This window comes from Labeo rohita, chromosome 8 (assembly GCF_022985175.1).
Source record: "Labeo rohita strain BAU-BD-2019 chromosome 8, IGBB_LRoh.1.0, whole genome shotgun sequence".
Taxonomy (NCBI): domain Eukaryota; kingdom Metazoa; phylum Chordata; class Actinopteri; order Cypriniformes; family Cyprinidae; genus Labeo; species Labeo rohita.
The window spans coordinates 13,208,661-13,225,527 of record NC_066876.1 but is presented as its reverse complement, the minus strand read 5'-3'; the positions used below and the strand labels follow the sequence as shown (position 1 = coordinate 13,225,527).

Below are 16,867 nucleotides of genomic sequence, written 5' to 3'. Positions count from 1 at the left end.
TAGGTAATATATAACTGTAACAAACTTACTTATTTTCTTATCTTTTTACTTGCTTACTTATTACCAAGTTGTGTTACCTAAATATTAAAATGATAAATAGTTAATGTTATAAATAAAAGACTAACCAGAATTTATTTATTTAATTATTTACGCAAGATTTTGTGTTAGAAAAATGTTTAATTAGTCAATATTTCATAGAATATATGAATATAATAACCAGACCAAATAGATTTACTTATTTATTTATTTTTGGAGATGCTGTTCTTTCAGTTGGCAGTTGATTTAGCAAGATTCTGTCTTGTCACTATAGTTATTTATTTATTTATTTATGAAATAGCTCCATTAACTGTAACCACAGCGCATGTAATGCTATGACGCATTGCTAAAATTCACAACATTTGGTACTGTAGGTAGCGTAGGATTGTACAAGGGATCAAACCATCAACCTTGTGGGAAGTGGCCCACTTCTGCCAGCCCGCCCATGAGAACTGTGAGCTTCAGTATCATAATTAGACTGGATTTTGATTGGTGTGGTACATTTTGATCCACGGTGACAGTGTTGGGGACAAAACAGTTAAAACAAGGTATTTGCCTGAATGTTGGAAATGCTTTGGTTTCACACACATACATACTCATCACTGTCAAGGGCGTTTGCTCTCTTTCCCGCTCTGTCTCGGTCTTTCTCGTTGCTCCCACATAGCAGACGTGGAGAGCTGACTCCAAGGTCCACTGTCAGGGGAAACAAAGCGAGCAGAAGGACAAAAAAGGAACCGCAAGAGAGGGGGAAAAGGGAGAGTGAGGAAGATGAGCGCGAGCGAGAGAGATAAAGAGTGCGGGTGTATGTACAGAGACTAATCGGCCCTGACTGCCAGGGAAGCTCTTTTAAAGAGCCTCTCTCTTCTTCTGTATTCCTCTCACCTCAGCGTTCGGGAAAGACTTTTCATCCATTACACATGAGAGAGGCTTTGCTGGGGCTTTTTAAAGCTGAGGAAGACCTTTTAAGTGGGTCATGCCCTGAGTTTCACATTTGATTCCTGGTTTTTGGTCTTTTATGGAATTAATTGAATATGAGTTCTTGTATCATATGCTGTGAACTCAACGGTACAAGCTATTTAAGTATTAATACTCCCGAAACTGCTGCTGTATAGATACTCGGATAAAAATATTGATCCTAACTGTTTTATAGAATACTTTTATTATATCTGTATTTTAAATAATAAATGTACGCTTATATTTAATGTATATCCAGGCAGTTGTTCTTGCAGAAGGACCATGTTATTTCTTACATAAAATATAAATGTATTCCAGAGAGCCGTGTAGTAATATATTTAATTTATTAGTCATTATTTAGCGTGAATGTGTATTATAAGCTTTGAGGTGTGACAAAAAAGTGGTTTACACTTTGGTTTACTGCACTCTGTTATTGTTAAATGTTCATAATTATCTATTTAATTCTCATTACCTTAAAAAAAAACTTTTAACCATCAAAATAGAACAAAATACATGAAGTCAGTTAGATTTTTAATGTTTTGAATTAAAAAAAAAAAAAAAAAAAAAATGCTTATGCTTACCAAGGCTTCATGTAGTTAATCCAAAATGTAGTAAAACATTAATATTGTGAAGTATGATTTTAAAAATTATTTAAAATAACTGTTTTCTGTTTGAATATATTTTAAAATGTAATTTATTCCTGTGATGCAAAGTTGATTTTTCAGCAATCAGTTGTTCAGTCTTAAGTGACACCTGATCCTTCAGAAATCATTCTAACATACAGATTTTTTTACGCTCATAAACCATTTCTTATTATTATCATCAAGGTGTGCTGCTTGATATTTTTGTGGAATCATGATATATATTTTTTCAGGACTCTTTAAGTAATTGAAAGTTCAAAAGGACAGCATTTATTTGTCAACATTTATTTGAAATAGACATCTTTTGTAACAATATGTAGGGCGCTATAAAATATGTTTCATTTTTTTCCCAAAATTATGTTTTATTATTATTTTTATTGCTATTATTTTTATTTTTGTTTTCTAGACGCTGTTTTAAAGGAGAAGTCCACTTCCAGAACAACAATTTACAGATAATGTACTCACCCCCTTGTCATCCAAGATGTTCATGTCTTTCTTTCTTCAGTCGTAAATAAATAGTTTTTTAAGGAAAGCATTTCACGATTTTTCTCCATACTGATATGGTGTCCTGAATTTGAACTTCCAAAATGCAGTTTAAATGCGGCTTCAAACGATCCCAAATGCGGTTGTAAACGATCCCAAGGAGGAAGGGTCTTATCTAGCGAAACGATCGGTTATTTTCTTAAAAAAATACAGTTTAAATACTTTATAATCTCAAATGCTCGTCTTGTCTTGCTCTGTGTATTCTGGCTCAAGACAGTTAGGGTATGTCGAAAAACTCAGATCGTATTTTTCCCTCAACTTCAAAAGTAATTTCAAAATCATCTTACATCACTGCAGAAGTACCGACCCAGTCTTTGCAAAGTGAACTTGCAAAGAAGATCAAACACCCTTAACAAAAAAGGCAAAACAGCGATATAAGACGATTTTGAAGTTGAGGGAGAACATGAGATAGGAATTTTTCGACATACCCTAACTGTCATGAACCGAATCAAAAACAGAGATCGGGAAGAGCAAGACAAGAAAAGCGTTTGAGATTAGAAAGTATTTAAATTGTATTTTTTTAATGATCGTTTCGCTGGATAAGACCCTTCTTTCTCGGCTGGGATTGTTTACAACCGCATTTGGGATCGTTTGAAGCCACATTTAAACGACATTTTGGAAGTTCAAAGTCAAGGGACCATATCAATCCATTATATGGAGAAAAATGCTGAAATGTTTTCCTTAAAAACATAATTTCTTTATGACTGAAGAAAGAAAGACATGAACATCTTGGATGACAAGGGGGTGAGTACATTATCTGTAAACTGTTGTTCTGGAAGTGGACTTCTCATTCAATGGCTAAATTTATATATATATATATATATATATATATAATCGAAAAGCATATCTAATTAATTAGATTACATTAGGTTAGATTAGAGTAGTTTTATCATTTTCTGAAATTTTGTTTCATTTTCCCCCCCAAATTCTGTGTTTTCATTATTTTTTCTGGATTCCGTTTTAATGGTTTCTCTACATTTTAATTATGAAAAGCATGTCTAATTAATTGATTTTATATATATATATATATATATATATTTATTTTCAGAAATACTGTGTTGTGTATTATTTCTGTTATTTCTGGTAAATAGTCCTGAAATTTTTTTTAATAAATGTATTATTAGGTATCATTAGGTCATTACATTACTAAGAAATATATTTCTGTCACTGTTTTTAAATCAGACTAACCTTTTATTTTGACAGGTTGCTGTGACGACCTTTAAGTTTCTATTTGCATATGATATGACAATCGTTTTTCTCAACAGAAATGGTAAAATGCTCACAAGGCGACTCTCAGAGTAGTTCTAGAGATTGTTTATGTGTTCACGTACTCGTATATTGAGGCGGCAGAGGCTGAAAATGCAGCGAGCATCACGCGTGCTTTAGTATGTGTGTTGTAAACAAAAACATCACGTCTGCGCCATTCATTCACAAAGAGACACACAGAACATACAGGATTCATATTTAAATATTATTTTGCAGCCTAATAGTCACATATCGCATTTTGATATAAGTTGGTTAACATTTGGTTTATTACATTTTTATGACCAGATTCCGTGATTCTGTCCGCGTTTTTCACATTGCAGAAATCATAGGGCCCTAAACATGAAAGTCTTTACTGTCCCTTTGATCAATTTACTGCATCCTTGCTGAATAGATGTATTAATTTGGAACTTTTTGGGGTGGTTTTATAATGATTTTAATTTACTTTTTGAAAACAAAATAAGTCAATGTATCCTCATTTAAATAGCTAGGTAAATATGTATGTGTGTCTCAGTAGGACACGCGTCTCAGTGTGTGAGAATCAACAGTATAAATGTTTCTCTCCACAGGGGCTCTCTCTATACCACAGGAGGCTCCATTTTCACAGTAACGACTGCAAAAATACACTGAGCTTAGTCTCCTGACAGGGTCTATACACACACAAACATTGGCAAAGCCTGATAGAAGTCTTTTTCCTGCTTTATTAAACATTGTTTGTTGTGAATTGGCAGAACATCCATTCAAACCCCTATATCTGCCAGCCCACCATCCCTAATGAGTGAACTACACCTGAAACATCAGCGTTTTTCACTCCGTTCCAGATGGAAGATCCTGAGATGTTATGGAACACAAACACTTCAGTGTTTTCATTTTCTCCGAACATAGCAACAACTCTAGCATGAGACTGAAATGTAATGCAGTCAGCTTTTTGTATGACACCACTGTGTTGTAAATATAACTCAGGTAAAAAATAAATAAACAAGTAAAGCATTAAATTCACATAAAAAAACAGCAGCGGTAACGTAAAACTTTGAGGGTTTTATGATTAGGAAAAACGTAGAAAGAAAAATAGTCATTTCAATGAAAAATGAGTATTCTGAAAATGTCAAGATGGCTCTTCTCTGTAAATTATAAGATGACTTGTTCTTTTTCACTAGCAAAAACTATAAAGTTAACAGTATTTTACTGTTAAATTTTCACTGCATAGAGTAAGGGAACTTATTTACTGAAACAACTTACCATAGCATTTTTTACAGTATTTTACAGTTGTAAATCCGATTATTTGTATAAACACGGTAATGGTGTTGTTTTAATAACAGAGTAAACCTGATATCACGAGAACCTTTTTAAGCCAATATCGAGGACTGACTACGTGGAAAATTCCATCAGTCTCTGTGAGAGGAACCGTCTGAAAGCAGGCTAAAGGTTTCCACAGTGCATTACGCTGAAAGGATGCTATTACAGGATGTTTAAATAAAGTTTTTACAAGTGAAAGTCTCTAAAATGCTATCCGAGTGCATATTTTTATCTCCCGTGACCTCTTTGCGTAAATGCAATCAGTCTCGTAATGTTCCCAGCGTACAACTTCACTAGCACACTGTGTTAAAAGATGGAGTGCAGAGCTGCAAGGGCCAAACTCAATTACCTAAAAGCTGTGTCTGCCAGCCTTTGGACCGTCTATGAGGTGCCCTGGGTTGTTTGTGTAGTGTGTGTGCTGTATACATATAGTTGCATGTTTCTGTGTGTCCATTAGTGGCAGAGTGAGCCGTTTGTCCCCTCGGCTCCAGTGGTTGCTTTTGTGCTTATTTTGTGCCCTATTGAAAGGCTAATAGGAATTAATGGGTAAAAATACAAAAAGAGAGATGGTGTCCTTACATGATGCAAAAAAACTCAATTTCACGCTTTGGCCATTTTCCTCGACCACCATTTTACGCTTCTGTTAAGCAAACTGCTATTGTTTTGTATTGGAACAGCAGCCTGTAATGTAAAGCTGTGGCTGGTGGTGTTATATTGGATCTTGGAAGGTGGGATATTGGGACGGTCTCTGAGAGGGGGCCATCTGCCTCTCTTCTTAATCATTCGTCACATTTACGTCTGATAGTTCCAGCCAGCCATGTGGAACATAGCAGTCCACATGCACCCATATGCGGCTACATGCAGATGCACATCCAAGAATGATTTCCAAACTGGATGTTTCTGTGACACTTTTCAGCTATGGGTAATATTCTACCTGATCTCATGACGAAAGCGTACCTGTGGGAACTTTTTCGCAGGACGTAAAATATGGGCACAACACCGAACATAACAAGCTTGCTTGGTAGCTCAGCCGACACGGAATTGAATTTAGGATGCGTAATCCTTGGGTACGAATCCTGTGAAAAACATAACTCACGATGAAAGAGCTAAAAGATGAGAGATCAAAATACAAGCTAAAACGTCATGCTTACGATTGCGTTTTTATGTCAAATTCGCTTTTGTTTACACTATCAGGTAAGTTTAGGTGTGCAGATGGTACGTTATTTTAAAACATCACGGAGCGTTAGAGTTATAGCGCCACTCAACGGACATTTTAAGTCAGAACTGTGGTGACGTACAAAACCAACGTCACAAAACAAACCATATGTACGTTCATCTATTTCGGGGAAAAAAGACTAACACTCTTTTAGCGCCACTTAGTAGACATTTTACATTGAAAATGTCACGAAACATACATGGCGCCATGTATTTCGCGTCTTGCGAAAAAGTTCCCACAGGTGTGTTTTCGTCATGAGATCAGGTTGGTAATATTTCGAATACTGACATTTTAATGCACTTTTTAGTGGGCCATTAGGTTTCTTAAAGACCTTGTCATACTACTTTTGCTTGCATCCTTGTCTTGTGAGTCAGAATTATGACAGCTTTAGGAGTGATGTTTTAATAGTGCCTTCGATTTATCAAAATCAGCGTCAGAGTTGAGTTTGATTTGCCATTGGAGAATGATTCGTTTCTTTTCACTGTTCCTCCTTAAGACGTTATGTTGTGTCACTCAAGGAACTGCGCCTAAAATGTATATTTGCAGAAAAAGTAAATGTTTGTATTGAACATTTATGGAGCAACAGATTTTGTGTGACAATAAATCATACAAGTTGTTTATTTTGTCTTAAAATCTTGTAAATGTATGAGGTGGCACCCCACACATGGGGTAAAAGGCTCACCAGCATGGGGCAAAAGGCATACAGTATTGATATAAATACTTTAGCAAATATAATGTTTTTTTTTTTTTTTTAATAATTTGTTTAATAATAAAGTTAATGCTTGTTCAAAACAATCACTTTAGTAAAGTTTGTACTTTTTCTGCCTATTTTTTTGCCTAATTATTGTTCAATAAATATATTGTCATTAAAATATATTAATATATTTTTTTAAATACAGAAACAAAATAATTTCAAAATGTTAAGATTCTGAAAGTTTTGAAGGAGATCCCATAATTTAATATAGCTGTACAGTAGTAACAACAAATGATATTTAATTATATGATATGATTAATGTCATGTTTTTAAATATGATGGTTACATTCTAAACATGGTGATTATCTCTAAGATGGACACCCAACATAATGTATGATATTTACCATCTCAATCTAACCATGTCGTGTCAACAAATGGAAAGTTAGCCATCTATTAACTATCATGTTAATTATAGTGCCTTTTAGCCCCAACAACGGGGGTGCTTTTTACCCCATACTATACCATAGGGGCAGCTGTGGCCTAATGGTTAGGGAGTTGGGCTTGTAACCGAAAGGTTGCAGGTCTGGCAGGGATTGAAGGTGGAGGGAGTGAATAACCAGCGCTCTCTCCACCCTCAATACCACGACTGGGGCGAGTCCCTTGAGCAAGGCACTGATCCCCCAACTGCTCCCTGGGCACAGCAGCGATAGCGATATGGCTCACTGTTTCGGGTGTGTGTGCACTTGGATGGGTTAAATGCAGAGCCCAAATTCTGAGTATGGGTCACCATACTTGGCCTGACGTCACGTCCTTTCCTTTCCTTTCCTTTTACATGTTCTTTTGTTATTTAAAATTTTTTGCTTTATCTCAAACAAAACCAAAAATCATTAAGGAGACATTTGTCTCAAAGTTTATGCATCCCATTTTAGCGATTCTCATTTGATACTTAAATTTACAACATTTTAAAAAACATCAAATATTAGATAAAGTAAGCAAAGAATCAACTTTGCGCTACAGCCTACGATCACATCAAGGATCAGACAAATTTGCACGTGCATCTTGAAAAGCGAATGTTTTAGAAAGTGCTATGCCACGTTTTTGTGCCATCCTAGTGGTTTAGAGGAAAATAATATCAAGGGCGCCTTTTACCCCCCACCCTTAGCCCTGTTGTACCCTGCCTGTTTTACGGTATGAAGAAGGTTCTGATTAGAGGTTGACCGATATCGGATTTTACCGATAACAGTAACTAGGTTGGACCACACTGGTTAAGACCTTTTCAGCAACGGACTCAACCCGGAAAAAACGATCGGCATGGATTTTTGCCGATAATGATGGTTCCGCCAATCAACTATCGGTGCCGATTAATCGGCAAAACCGATACATCAGTTGACCTATAGTTCTGATGAGTACTTGCATACACCCTGCCACGTATCTGTATAAGAGGCCCAACTCCTGCTCCAGAAAACATCCCTCAATCCATGACACTTCCTCCTCCACCTTTCACTGACTTCTCCCTGAAATATGCTTAAAAACACGCCCTTCTACTCCTGTAAGAATAAGTAACAAATATGACTAAGCAGTGACCTTGAAATTTGGGAAATTATAGGTTGTTGTCTAATTTTGATCTCCACTGTATATATAGTATTTCTAGCTATTTTTCACATTGCGTGTGAGTGGAAAGCACATGCTTTCTTAAAGCCAGAAATGCCAGTGGTTAATTTGGAGTAGAACCATCATCTACAGAATTAGATCAGAGATTATTCATGTGAGAATCCAACATGCTGATTTGCTTTTGGCAAATATTCAATAAAGCATATGCAAATTGTATGTATTTAGTATTTGCCTCTTAACTGGGTCACAGATGATTAGCGCTGTGGCTATACCATTGTTAATTCATGTCACAATTCTGTTTTTGTGTAAACACACCAACCGGGCAGTGCCTCTGGTGTAACTTTTAGTATGTAGAAGTGGCTGGCGTGACTTTGCCAACGGGACCTATTCCTGCTTGTTCGATTTTAAGGTCATGCTTCTGTTGAGTGGTCGTCACAGAGCAGAAGGGACTGTGACTCAAACTGTAGATTTAACAGCATGCTAAAAAACACTTAAAACAAATTAGCTGTCTCATAGCAACCACTTTAATGATATGAGATGATTTTTGCCTTGAAAAGCACCACGCACATTTTCTTCATAAAATTAAAAACTCCTTTAAGACCTTATTCATAATCTCATAATCTCAGTATTACCATATTTCAGGCTCATTGTAGCATGAATCCTGGTGTCAATGCGAATATGCTAGCTATCTCTTGACTGGCAGAGCGCTTGCAAAGAGAGAGAGGTGTTTGGCGAGCAAGCAGAACAGATTGTGTCGTCTCAAAGGTCAATGCCGCTTATTTCCTGGAAGGGCCCGACATCCATTACCCTCTCTTCGACTGGACATCTTCCACAAAGCAGGATGTCTGGCTAAAAAACCCTCCAAAAATAAAATAAAAGCTTTAGACAGTACTGAACACTGGAGCTTGATTAGTGCATATACTCTGTTTGTCTGTGTGTATATACGAACAGGATTGTGTGTATTATCCATCTATCTATCTACAGTTTTATGCAAAAGTTTGGGAACCCCTTGCAGAATCTGTGAAAATGTAAATAATTTTAACAAAATAAGAAAGATTATACAAAATGCATGATATTTTTTATTTAGTACTGTCCTGAGTAAGATATTTTACATAAAAGATGCAAAAGTTTGGGAACCCTTGGTTCGTAATACTGTCTGTGGTTACCTGGATGATCTGCAACTGTTTTTTTTTTTTTTTTGTTTGTTTGTTTTGTGATGGTTGTTCATGAGTCCCTTGTTTGTTCTGAACAGTTAAACTGAGCACTGTTCTTTAGAAAAATCCTCCAGGTCCTACAGATTCTTCAGTTTTCCAGCATCTTTTGCATATTTGAACCCTTTCAACAGTGACTGTATGATTTTGAATTCCATCTTTTCACAATGAGGACAACTGAGGGACTCAAACACAACTATTAAAACAGGTTCAAACACTCACTGATGCTCCAGAAGGAAACACGATGCATTAAGAGCTGGGGGGTGAAAACTTTTGGAATTTGAAGATCAAGAAACTTGTACTTAATTTGTCTTCCAGGAAACATGCAAGTATCTTCTGTTGCTTCTGAAGGGCAGTACTAAATGGGGAAAAAAAAAGATATATCAGCAAAATAAGAAAAATTTGGACATATTAATCCTGTTCAAAAGTTTTCACCCCCGGCTCTTAATGTCCTCAGTAGTCGTCAGTGTGAAAAGATGGATCTCAGTATCATACAGTCACTGCTGGAAAGGGTTCATATATACAAAAGATGCTGGGAAACTGAAGAATCTGGAGGACGTGGAGGATTTTTCTGAAGAACAGTGCTCAGTTTAACTGTTCAGAGCAAACAAGGGACTCATGAACAACTATCACTAAACAAAAAAATAGTCGTAGATCAGGTAACCACACACAGTATTAAGAACTAAGGATTCCCAAACTTTTGCAGGGGGTTATTTTAATAATTTCAGCTATTTTTTTGTCTTGTGGACTATATGTAAACATCTTTTATGTAACATATCTTATTCAGGACAGTACTAAATAAAAAATAACATGCATTTTGTGTGATCTCTCTTATTTATTTTTTATTTTTTTTCACAGATCCTGAAAGATGTATATTGTTCCTTTTCAATTTTTTTTCAGCATTTCTAACTGTTCTGTTACAAAGTTATCTAATACAAAGTTCAATACAGGTAAGCACAAATGTAAATATTACATTATGTTACCAGCAGTCTGTTGTTCTGAACATAGTCAAAACATGTTCTGATGCAGACAGCAGAGGGTTCCAATGTGTTTAATTAGTGTTTGCTTCACTTCTAATACATTATTAGCAGTCTCTTCCAGCAGAATGAATAGAATGTTTTTGTAATGACCTCCCTTGTGGCATCCCTCCCTTTTTTCATTTGTGTTTTTTTTTTTTTTTTGCAGCTCATGCAAATGATGGTGCTGCAGAAACAGCGCTCAGTCTCTTGGGCTGCTTCATGCAATTTGTTAGTGTTGCACATTCGATGTGAATCAAGTTTATATGTGTCTAATCTGTAATCATTAGCTCTCTCACTCTCTCTCTCTACACTGGGTCACTCGAGGCTCAGTCTATCATCCGTTCGGAGTTTTTTGGATCGATGTTCAGAGAGTGGGCTGCCAATGCAATCATGTGCAGCTCAGGAGAGATTGGAAGTGACTGCAGCGAATTGACGCTAGTTGAAATGACAATGGCCTTTCGATGAGAGTGAATGGAGAGAAATGGAGGTGAGCTTAGGCAAGAGTGTCTGTATGTGTCTGTGTGTGTAAGTGCTTGTATGAAGGAAAGTCACTAACATTTTAGCCAATTTATTTCATTCTATTTATGATTTTTGCTCTCTTAATTACATTGTTATTAGGCTTTATATGAGTAAAAGATCAATTCTGTTTTATAGATTTAACAAGCAATACATTGAGCAATACATATTTCTTCTTTAGAGAAGAAACCAGTATGTCGATATTTTCATGCTCCGACATATCTGAGGCCATACACACATGAAGATGCACACGTGAACACATGAATACTCACATTTGTGGCTTTTGCCTGAAGATAACCATGTGGATGTTGGTGGTGTGTAATTAAGTTTTTCTCTTGCAGTGAGGGGAGAATCTTAAGCTGTCTGGGCTGGGGGTTTGGTTAGGGGGCGTATGCAAATTTCCTGCAGCATTCAAGATTAACCAATCATTTGAGAAGTTAACCTAATTATACAGAGCTATTTAAAGGTGTACAGATGATTCAATCATAAAACCAGCATGCTGTCTAATGCGCTCTGTGCTTCTCTCCTCTCTTGGGTAGTGCCTCATCAGCATTACTTTCTTGTACTTCTCAATCTGCCTTCCTCTCTCTGCCTGTCTGTCTCAATTATATTTTGATTTCAGATTAGCGTGCTTCACTGGCATGACAAGAACTGTTAATTTTTTATTGTATATACAATGCAAAATATGTGAAATAATTATGACAGCGTTTTAGTGCCTTGTTAAAAAAAATTGAAGATTACGAGATTAAAGTAATATTTCGAGAATAAAATCAAAATTACAAGAGTAAAGTCAAAATACTATGAGAATAAAGTCAAAATATTTTGAGAATATAGTCAAAATTACGAGAATTAATTTGTAGTAATTACGAGATTAAAGTTATAATATTTTGAGAGGATATTCTAGCATTTTGCGCATGCAAATGACCCGGATTGGAAGCACCGTTAGAAATGCCAAAGTCTCAGCTTTCAAATTCTGTCAATTATATACTAAAATAGAAACAATATGTCTTACAATAATGTGTTTTTCTCGCTCTTTAATGTAACGTGACAGATTGCTGCATTCGCTTCAGTTTAAGCGGTATGTCAGTCATCTTTCCGATTACTTCCAGAACTCCACTTCCAGAGCAACAATTTACAAATAATTTACTCACCCCCTTGTCATCCAAGATGTGCATGTCTTTCTGTCTTCAGTCATAAAGAAATTATGGTTTTTGAGGAAAGCATTTCAGCATTTTTCTGCATATAATGGACTTCATTGGTGCCCCGAATTTGAACATCCAAAATGCAGTTTAAATGCAGCTTCAAAGGGCTCTAAATGATCCCAGCCGAGGAAGAAGGGTCTTATCTAGCTCATTGTTTTCAAAAAATAAAAATTTGTAAGCATTTTTAAGCATAAAAGCCTGTGTAGCACAGGCTCTGGGATTCGTTCATTTTGAACAAATCTTTAATGTGACTCGGGAAGAACGAGTCATCTCGGGGAGTGATTCGTTCAACATCCTATTAGGTTCTGTACTGGAATTGGTGCACCTGTTTCGAATCTTTGGGTTTTTCGAGTGGTTCGTTCATCTTATGGGGCTGTCACGTGATGCTGATATTGCTTGCTGATTTTGCTGAACGAGACTCAAAGGTCCGAGTCAGTAAAATTATCCGAACTTCCCATCACTACTACGAATCACGTCTTCGAATCACCACAAGTTCATCAAAAAGGTAGAGTATGTTGAAAAACTCCATGTTATTTTCTCCTACAACTTCAGAATTGTCCAACATCATTGTACCTTTTTGTTTGTAAACAGGGTTTGACTTACTTGCACTTTCTTAGTCTTTGCGTGTTCGCTTTGTAAACACTGGGTCTGTGGTTCCGCCTACGTTCCGTATGACCTTTCGACGTGATTCAATAGTACGTGAACGTGCATACCAGAGCCTGTGCTACACAAGCTTTTGTGCTTAAAAAGTATACAAATTTTTATTTTCGGAAAAAAAAGACAGATCGCTTCGCTAGATTAGATTCTTCCTCGGCTGGGATCGTTTAGAGCCCTTTGAATCTGCATTTAAACTACACTTTGGAAGTTCAAAATTGGGGCACCAATGAAGTCCATTATATGGAGAAAAATCCAGAAATGCTTTCCTCAAAAAACATCTTCACGACTGAAGACAGAAAGACATGAATGCCAGAGATGTTTTTGCAAAATAGGTGGTAGAAAACAGTATAATTTAATGAACTGATTCACATGAATACAGTGATTACGCCACATTAAAGAGCTTGAAAAACACATTATTGTAAGACACATAGTTTGTATTTCGCTATTAAACTGATTTTTTTTTATGTTAAAAGTACCAAAAGCACAAAGCTTATTGCTATTGGGGGGGCTGGCGCACTACAAATAACAAATGCTTCTGGAAAATGAAAAAGTCAAAGTGTATTTTGACTTTATTCTCAAAACATTTCAACTTATTTCTCATAATTTCGAATTTTTATGTGGCACTTTAACGCTGTCATAAATCTTAGCCAGCTGCAAATTGACCTGGAGCTTACATCTTCAAAAACATTAAAGCAAATTTTCAAATAGACATTATTTTTATTAACAAACTGCATAATTGAAGTATAAACAAGTACATTCTCACCTAAAAAAACTCCTAAAACTACATTCTGTAACACAAAAACAGTGTTATTTATAAAATTATAGTGGGTTTGGGCGTCCACTATGACACTCGCTGTGAGAAATACCACAAGCGGAGTGATACAAACGGTGAAACGGTTGGAGTTCCAATATTGCTTGAATATCGCACTCTTATCAGCCAATCAGATTCGAGAACCAGAAATAACTTTTGAAATCATCCCAGTCCCAGTCTCATTGTCTTGGTTAAATAAACATTACTTACACTATCAGAAAAAGAAAAAAGAAAAAATATATATATTTTATATTTTTACATTGACAATGTAGTCAAAATTCTGTTTATTAAAGCCAAGTATGAATCTCTTCAAGCTAGTGTTTTATTCCAAAATAATAACTCAAAACAGTAAAAATGTAAACATAACTGTATGTTCAGCTATTGTTTTTCATAGTTAACTTTTAACTATTTTGTTTCATTTTCCGGATCAACGGTCATTAAAGCTCGGTAAATATTGGTCACAGACACTGAGATTTACCGTAAATTGCACCAAGCTGATTACCCTCAAAAAATGGCATTTCAAGTCTTATTTTGATGTAACAAAGTGATTATATCTAAGTGTGAGTTGTTTACGTACTTTTTTGAATTAGTCTTCCCATTAACGCCATTATATTGTTCATGTAGCGTGATTTGGAACATGCACAAACACAAGAGCCAAGATTTATCGCATGAACCAATCACAGCCGGACATAACCAGTCCTATCCAATCATATTGCGATGTAGGCATTGCCTCCTCTCATGTGACTTTCCCCCATTCATTCTCAATTACTTCCCACCAAACTCTCAAACAGGGAATCTGTTAAAACTCATTGGGCTCAGGGGAGGCGAGAGAGATGCGGACTCCCACTCTAACTTTACCTGCTGGTGTCACTGTTGGACAATGTTTCTTTAGAAAAATGAGTGATTATATACTTTTTAATGTTATATTTTATAAAACAACATTATAAATAATCTTCCCTTCTTCTGAAACAACTTTTCTTTTCGATTGATGTCACTTCAGGGTTCAGTGAGGGACTCTCTCTCGTTTTTTTTCTCTTTGTCTGTGTAAACTATTCTAGACGTGTTGTGTGGGGACAGCATGATTTCAGTTGACTACTGATCTGTGTAGTTCAAACCCTCATTGTCAGTCTTTCTAAGACAGATGGGCCGCAGCGTCTCTCTCTTACTGTCTTCACTCGCTCGCTCTCTCCCTGTCTCGCTCTCCTCAAAATGAATAATGCATTGGCTAACACTAGCTGTGTTGGAAACTCTCTGTTCTTACCAGGAATACACCCTGCCGTCTAAACGTGTGTTTATCAGAGTGCGTCTGTGAGTATTTCTGCTAGACACAAGCGTGTTTGAAAATTGGTACCACATAACTGAGAATCTAACCTTACTGTGTGTGTGTTTTGTGTTGGTGTGTGTGTGTTCACAGGAGAGTGAGCTTCAGCATGTTCTGCAGGAGAAAGCACGTCTGAATCTCCGCTTGTTCAACGATACCCAGAAGGCAGCAAAGTATGAGCAGGTAAGCAGTCTGTCTCATTGTGGCTTACGGCTAGATAGTAAACCCTCGCCGTCTACTCACTCACACACGCACAATGGCATTGTAATCCGCTCGCGCTATCATTTGTTCCCTGGTGGAGAGCACTAATGGTGTTTTTGCCACTTGAGTGGAAGTGGAGGATTGTTCCTCATAAAGCTGGAGGCCTTGGGCCCCCCTACACACATTTCAGCATCCTCTAACTCAATCCGTTGAGTCCCTCTGCCCCGCTGGAGCACGGCGGTGACCACCCACTCACTCGTGAGATTGATGAGTTCATCTCTGAATGGCTGTATCAACGCACACTGTATGAGTATGGAGGATTTGTGCTGAGGTAATGTCATGCTGATTTTAGTTTATGCCTAAGGAGAAATGCTGGAAAAGTATGGTTTGACTTGAGTGTAAATAAATCACAGTTACTTCTTGAGCATTTTACAGTTTCTTTTGAGAAAAACTATTGTTGTATCATATAGTACAAACAGAAACTTAAAGGTATTCACAGCAACCCGTCAAATAAAACTTGGGTTTAACTTGAAGAAACTGTGACAGAAATATATTACTTAATGTAATGATAGTACTACTACTATATAAATAATAATAAAATTATTTATGAAACGTTATTCTTTAAGGAATTTTTACTAGAAAAAACGTTCGTTTACGTAATATATGTGTGAGTACAGTATATATTTATTATATATATATACATACACATATAAATATATTATATTTATATATTAAATATTTATATGTGTGTATATAATTTCAATTATATCTAAATATAAATATATATAGACACAAATATTTTAAAAATGTATGCATATGCATTTATATATACATTATAAATGTACACAGTTCTCACACATTTATTATATAAACACAAACTTTTATTTTCGATGCGTTTAATCACGATTAATCGTTTGACAGCCCAGTAAATACACAACACAGTATTTCTGGGGGAAAATGAATTATTGAAATGAATTAAAAATAAATTATTCATAATTGTTTTTTTTTTTTAAACCAATTCATTAGAGATACTTTTATTTAAATTTAAATTAATTGGAATCCTTAAAAACTGAATCCTGAAAACTAATGGAAAACACAGAATTTGGTAAAAAGCTTAAATGTATGTCAAAGGGCTTTTAATAAACTGTTGTTAAATTGTGTACAATTTAGTTGTTTTTTAGTTTTAGTTTAGTTGTTTTTTAATTTTAGTTGTTTCATAATTTAATTAAATTAGACATGCTTTTTATTTATTTATTTTAACCATTAAAACAGAGTCTAGAAATATTAAAATGGAAAAAAACAGACTCTAGAAAAATTATAATGGGAAAGAAAATTGAAAGAATAAAAAATAAATTGAAATATGGGGGGGGACTTTTTATATATTTTTTTTTAGTTATTTATTTACTCTACCATTCAAAAGTTAGTACGATTTTTTTGTTGTTGTGAAAGAAATTAATATTTTTCTAAATTAATAATTAATTAAAAATAATCAAGGATGCATTATATTCCTTAAAGGTGACAGTAAAGACATTAATAATATTACCAAAAAAAAAAATGTTTTAAATAATGCTGTTCTTTTGAACGCTCTTTTTTTAAGATTTATTTTTGGCATTTTTGTGCCTTTATTTAGTGTAGGTTTAGTGTAGGTGGACAGGAAGCAAAGTGGGAGAGAGAG

General features: G+C 35.6%; 1 protein-coding gene across 2 annotated transcripts in view; it reads left to right on the top strand.

The window, feature by feature from the left end:
* The window catches only part of rimbp2b (RIMS binding protein 2b), a 173,652-nt gene that overhangs the window by 85,432 nt on the left and 71,353 nt on the right, over positions 1-16,867 (top strand). For both annotated transcript variants that reach the window (XM_051118028.1, XM_051118027.1), the window contains exon 5: positions 15,085-15,174. In XM_051118028.1, coding sequence (XP_050973985.1) covers positions 15,085-15,174 — 90 coding nt within the window. The remainder of the gene's footprint in view (positions 1-15,084; positions 15,175-16,867) is intronic.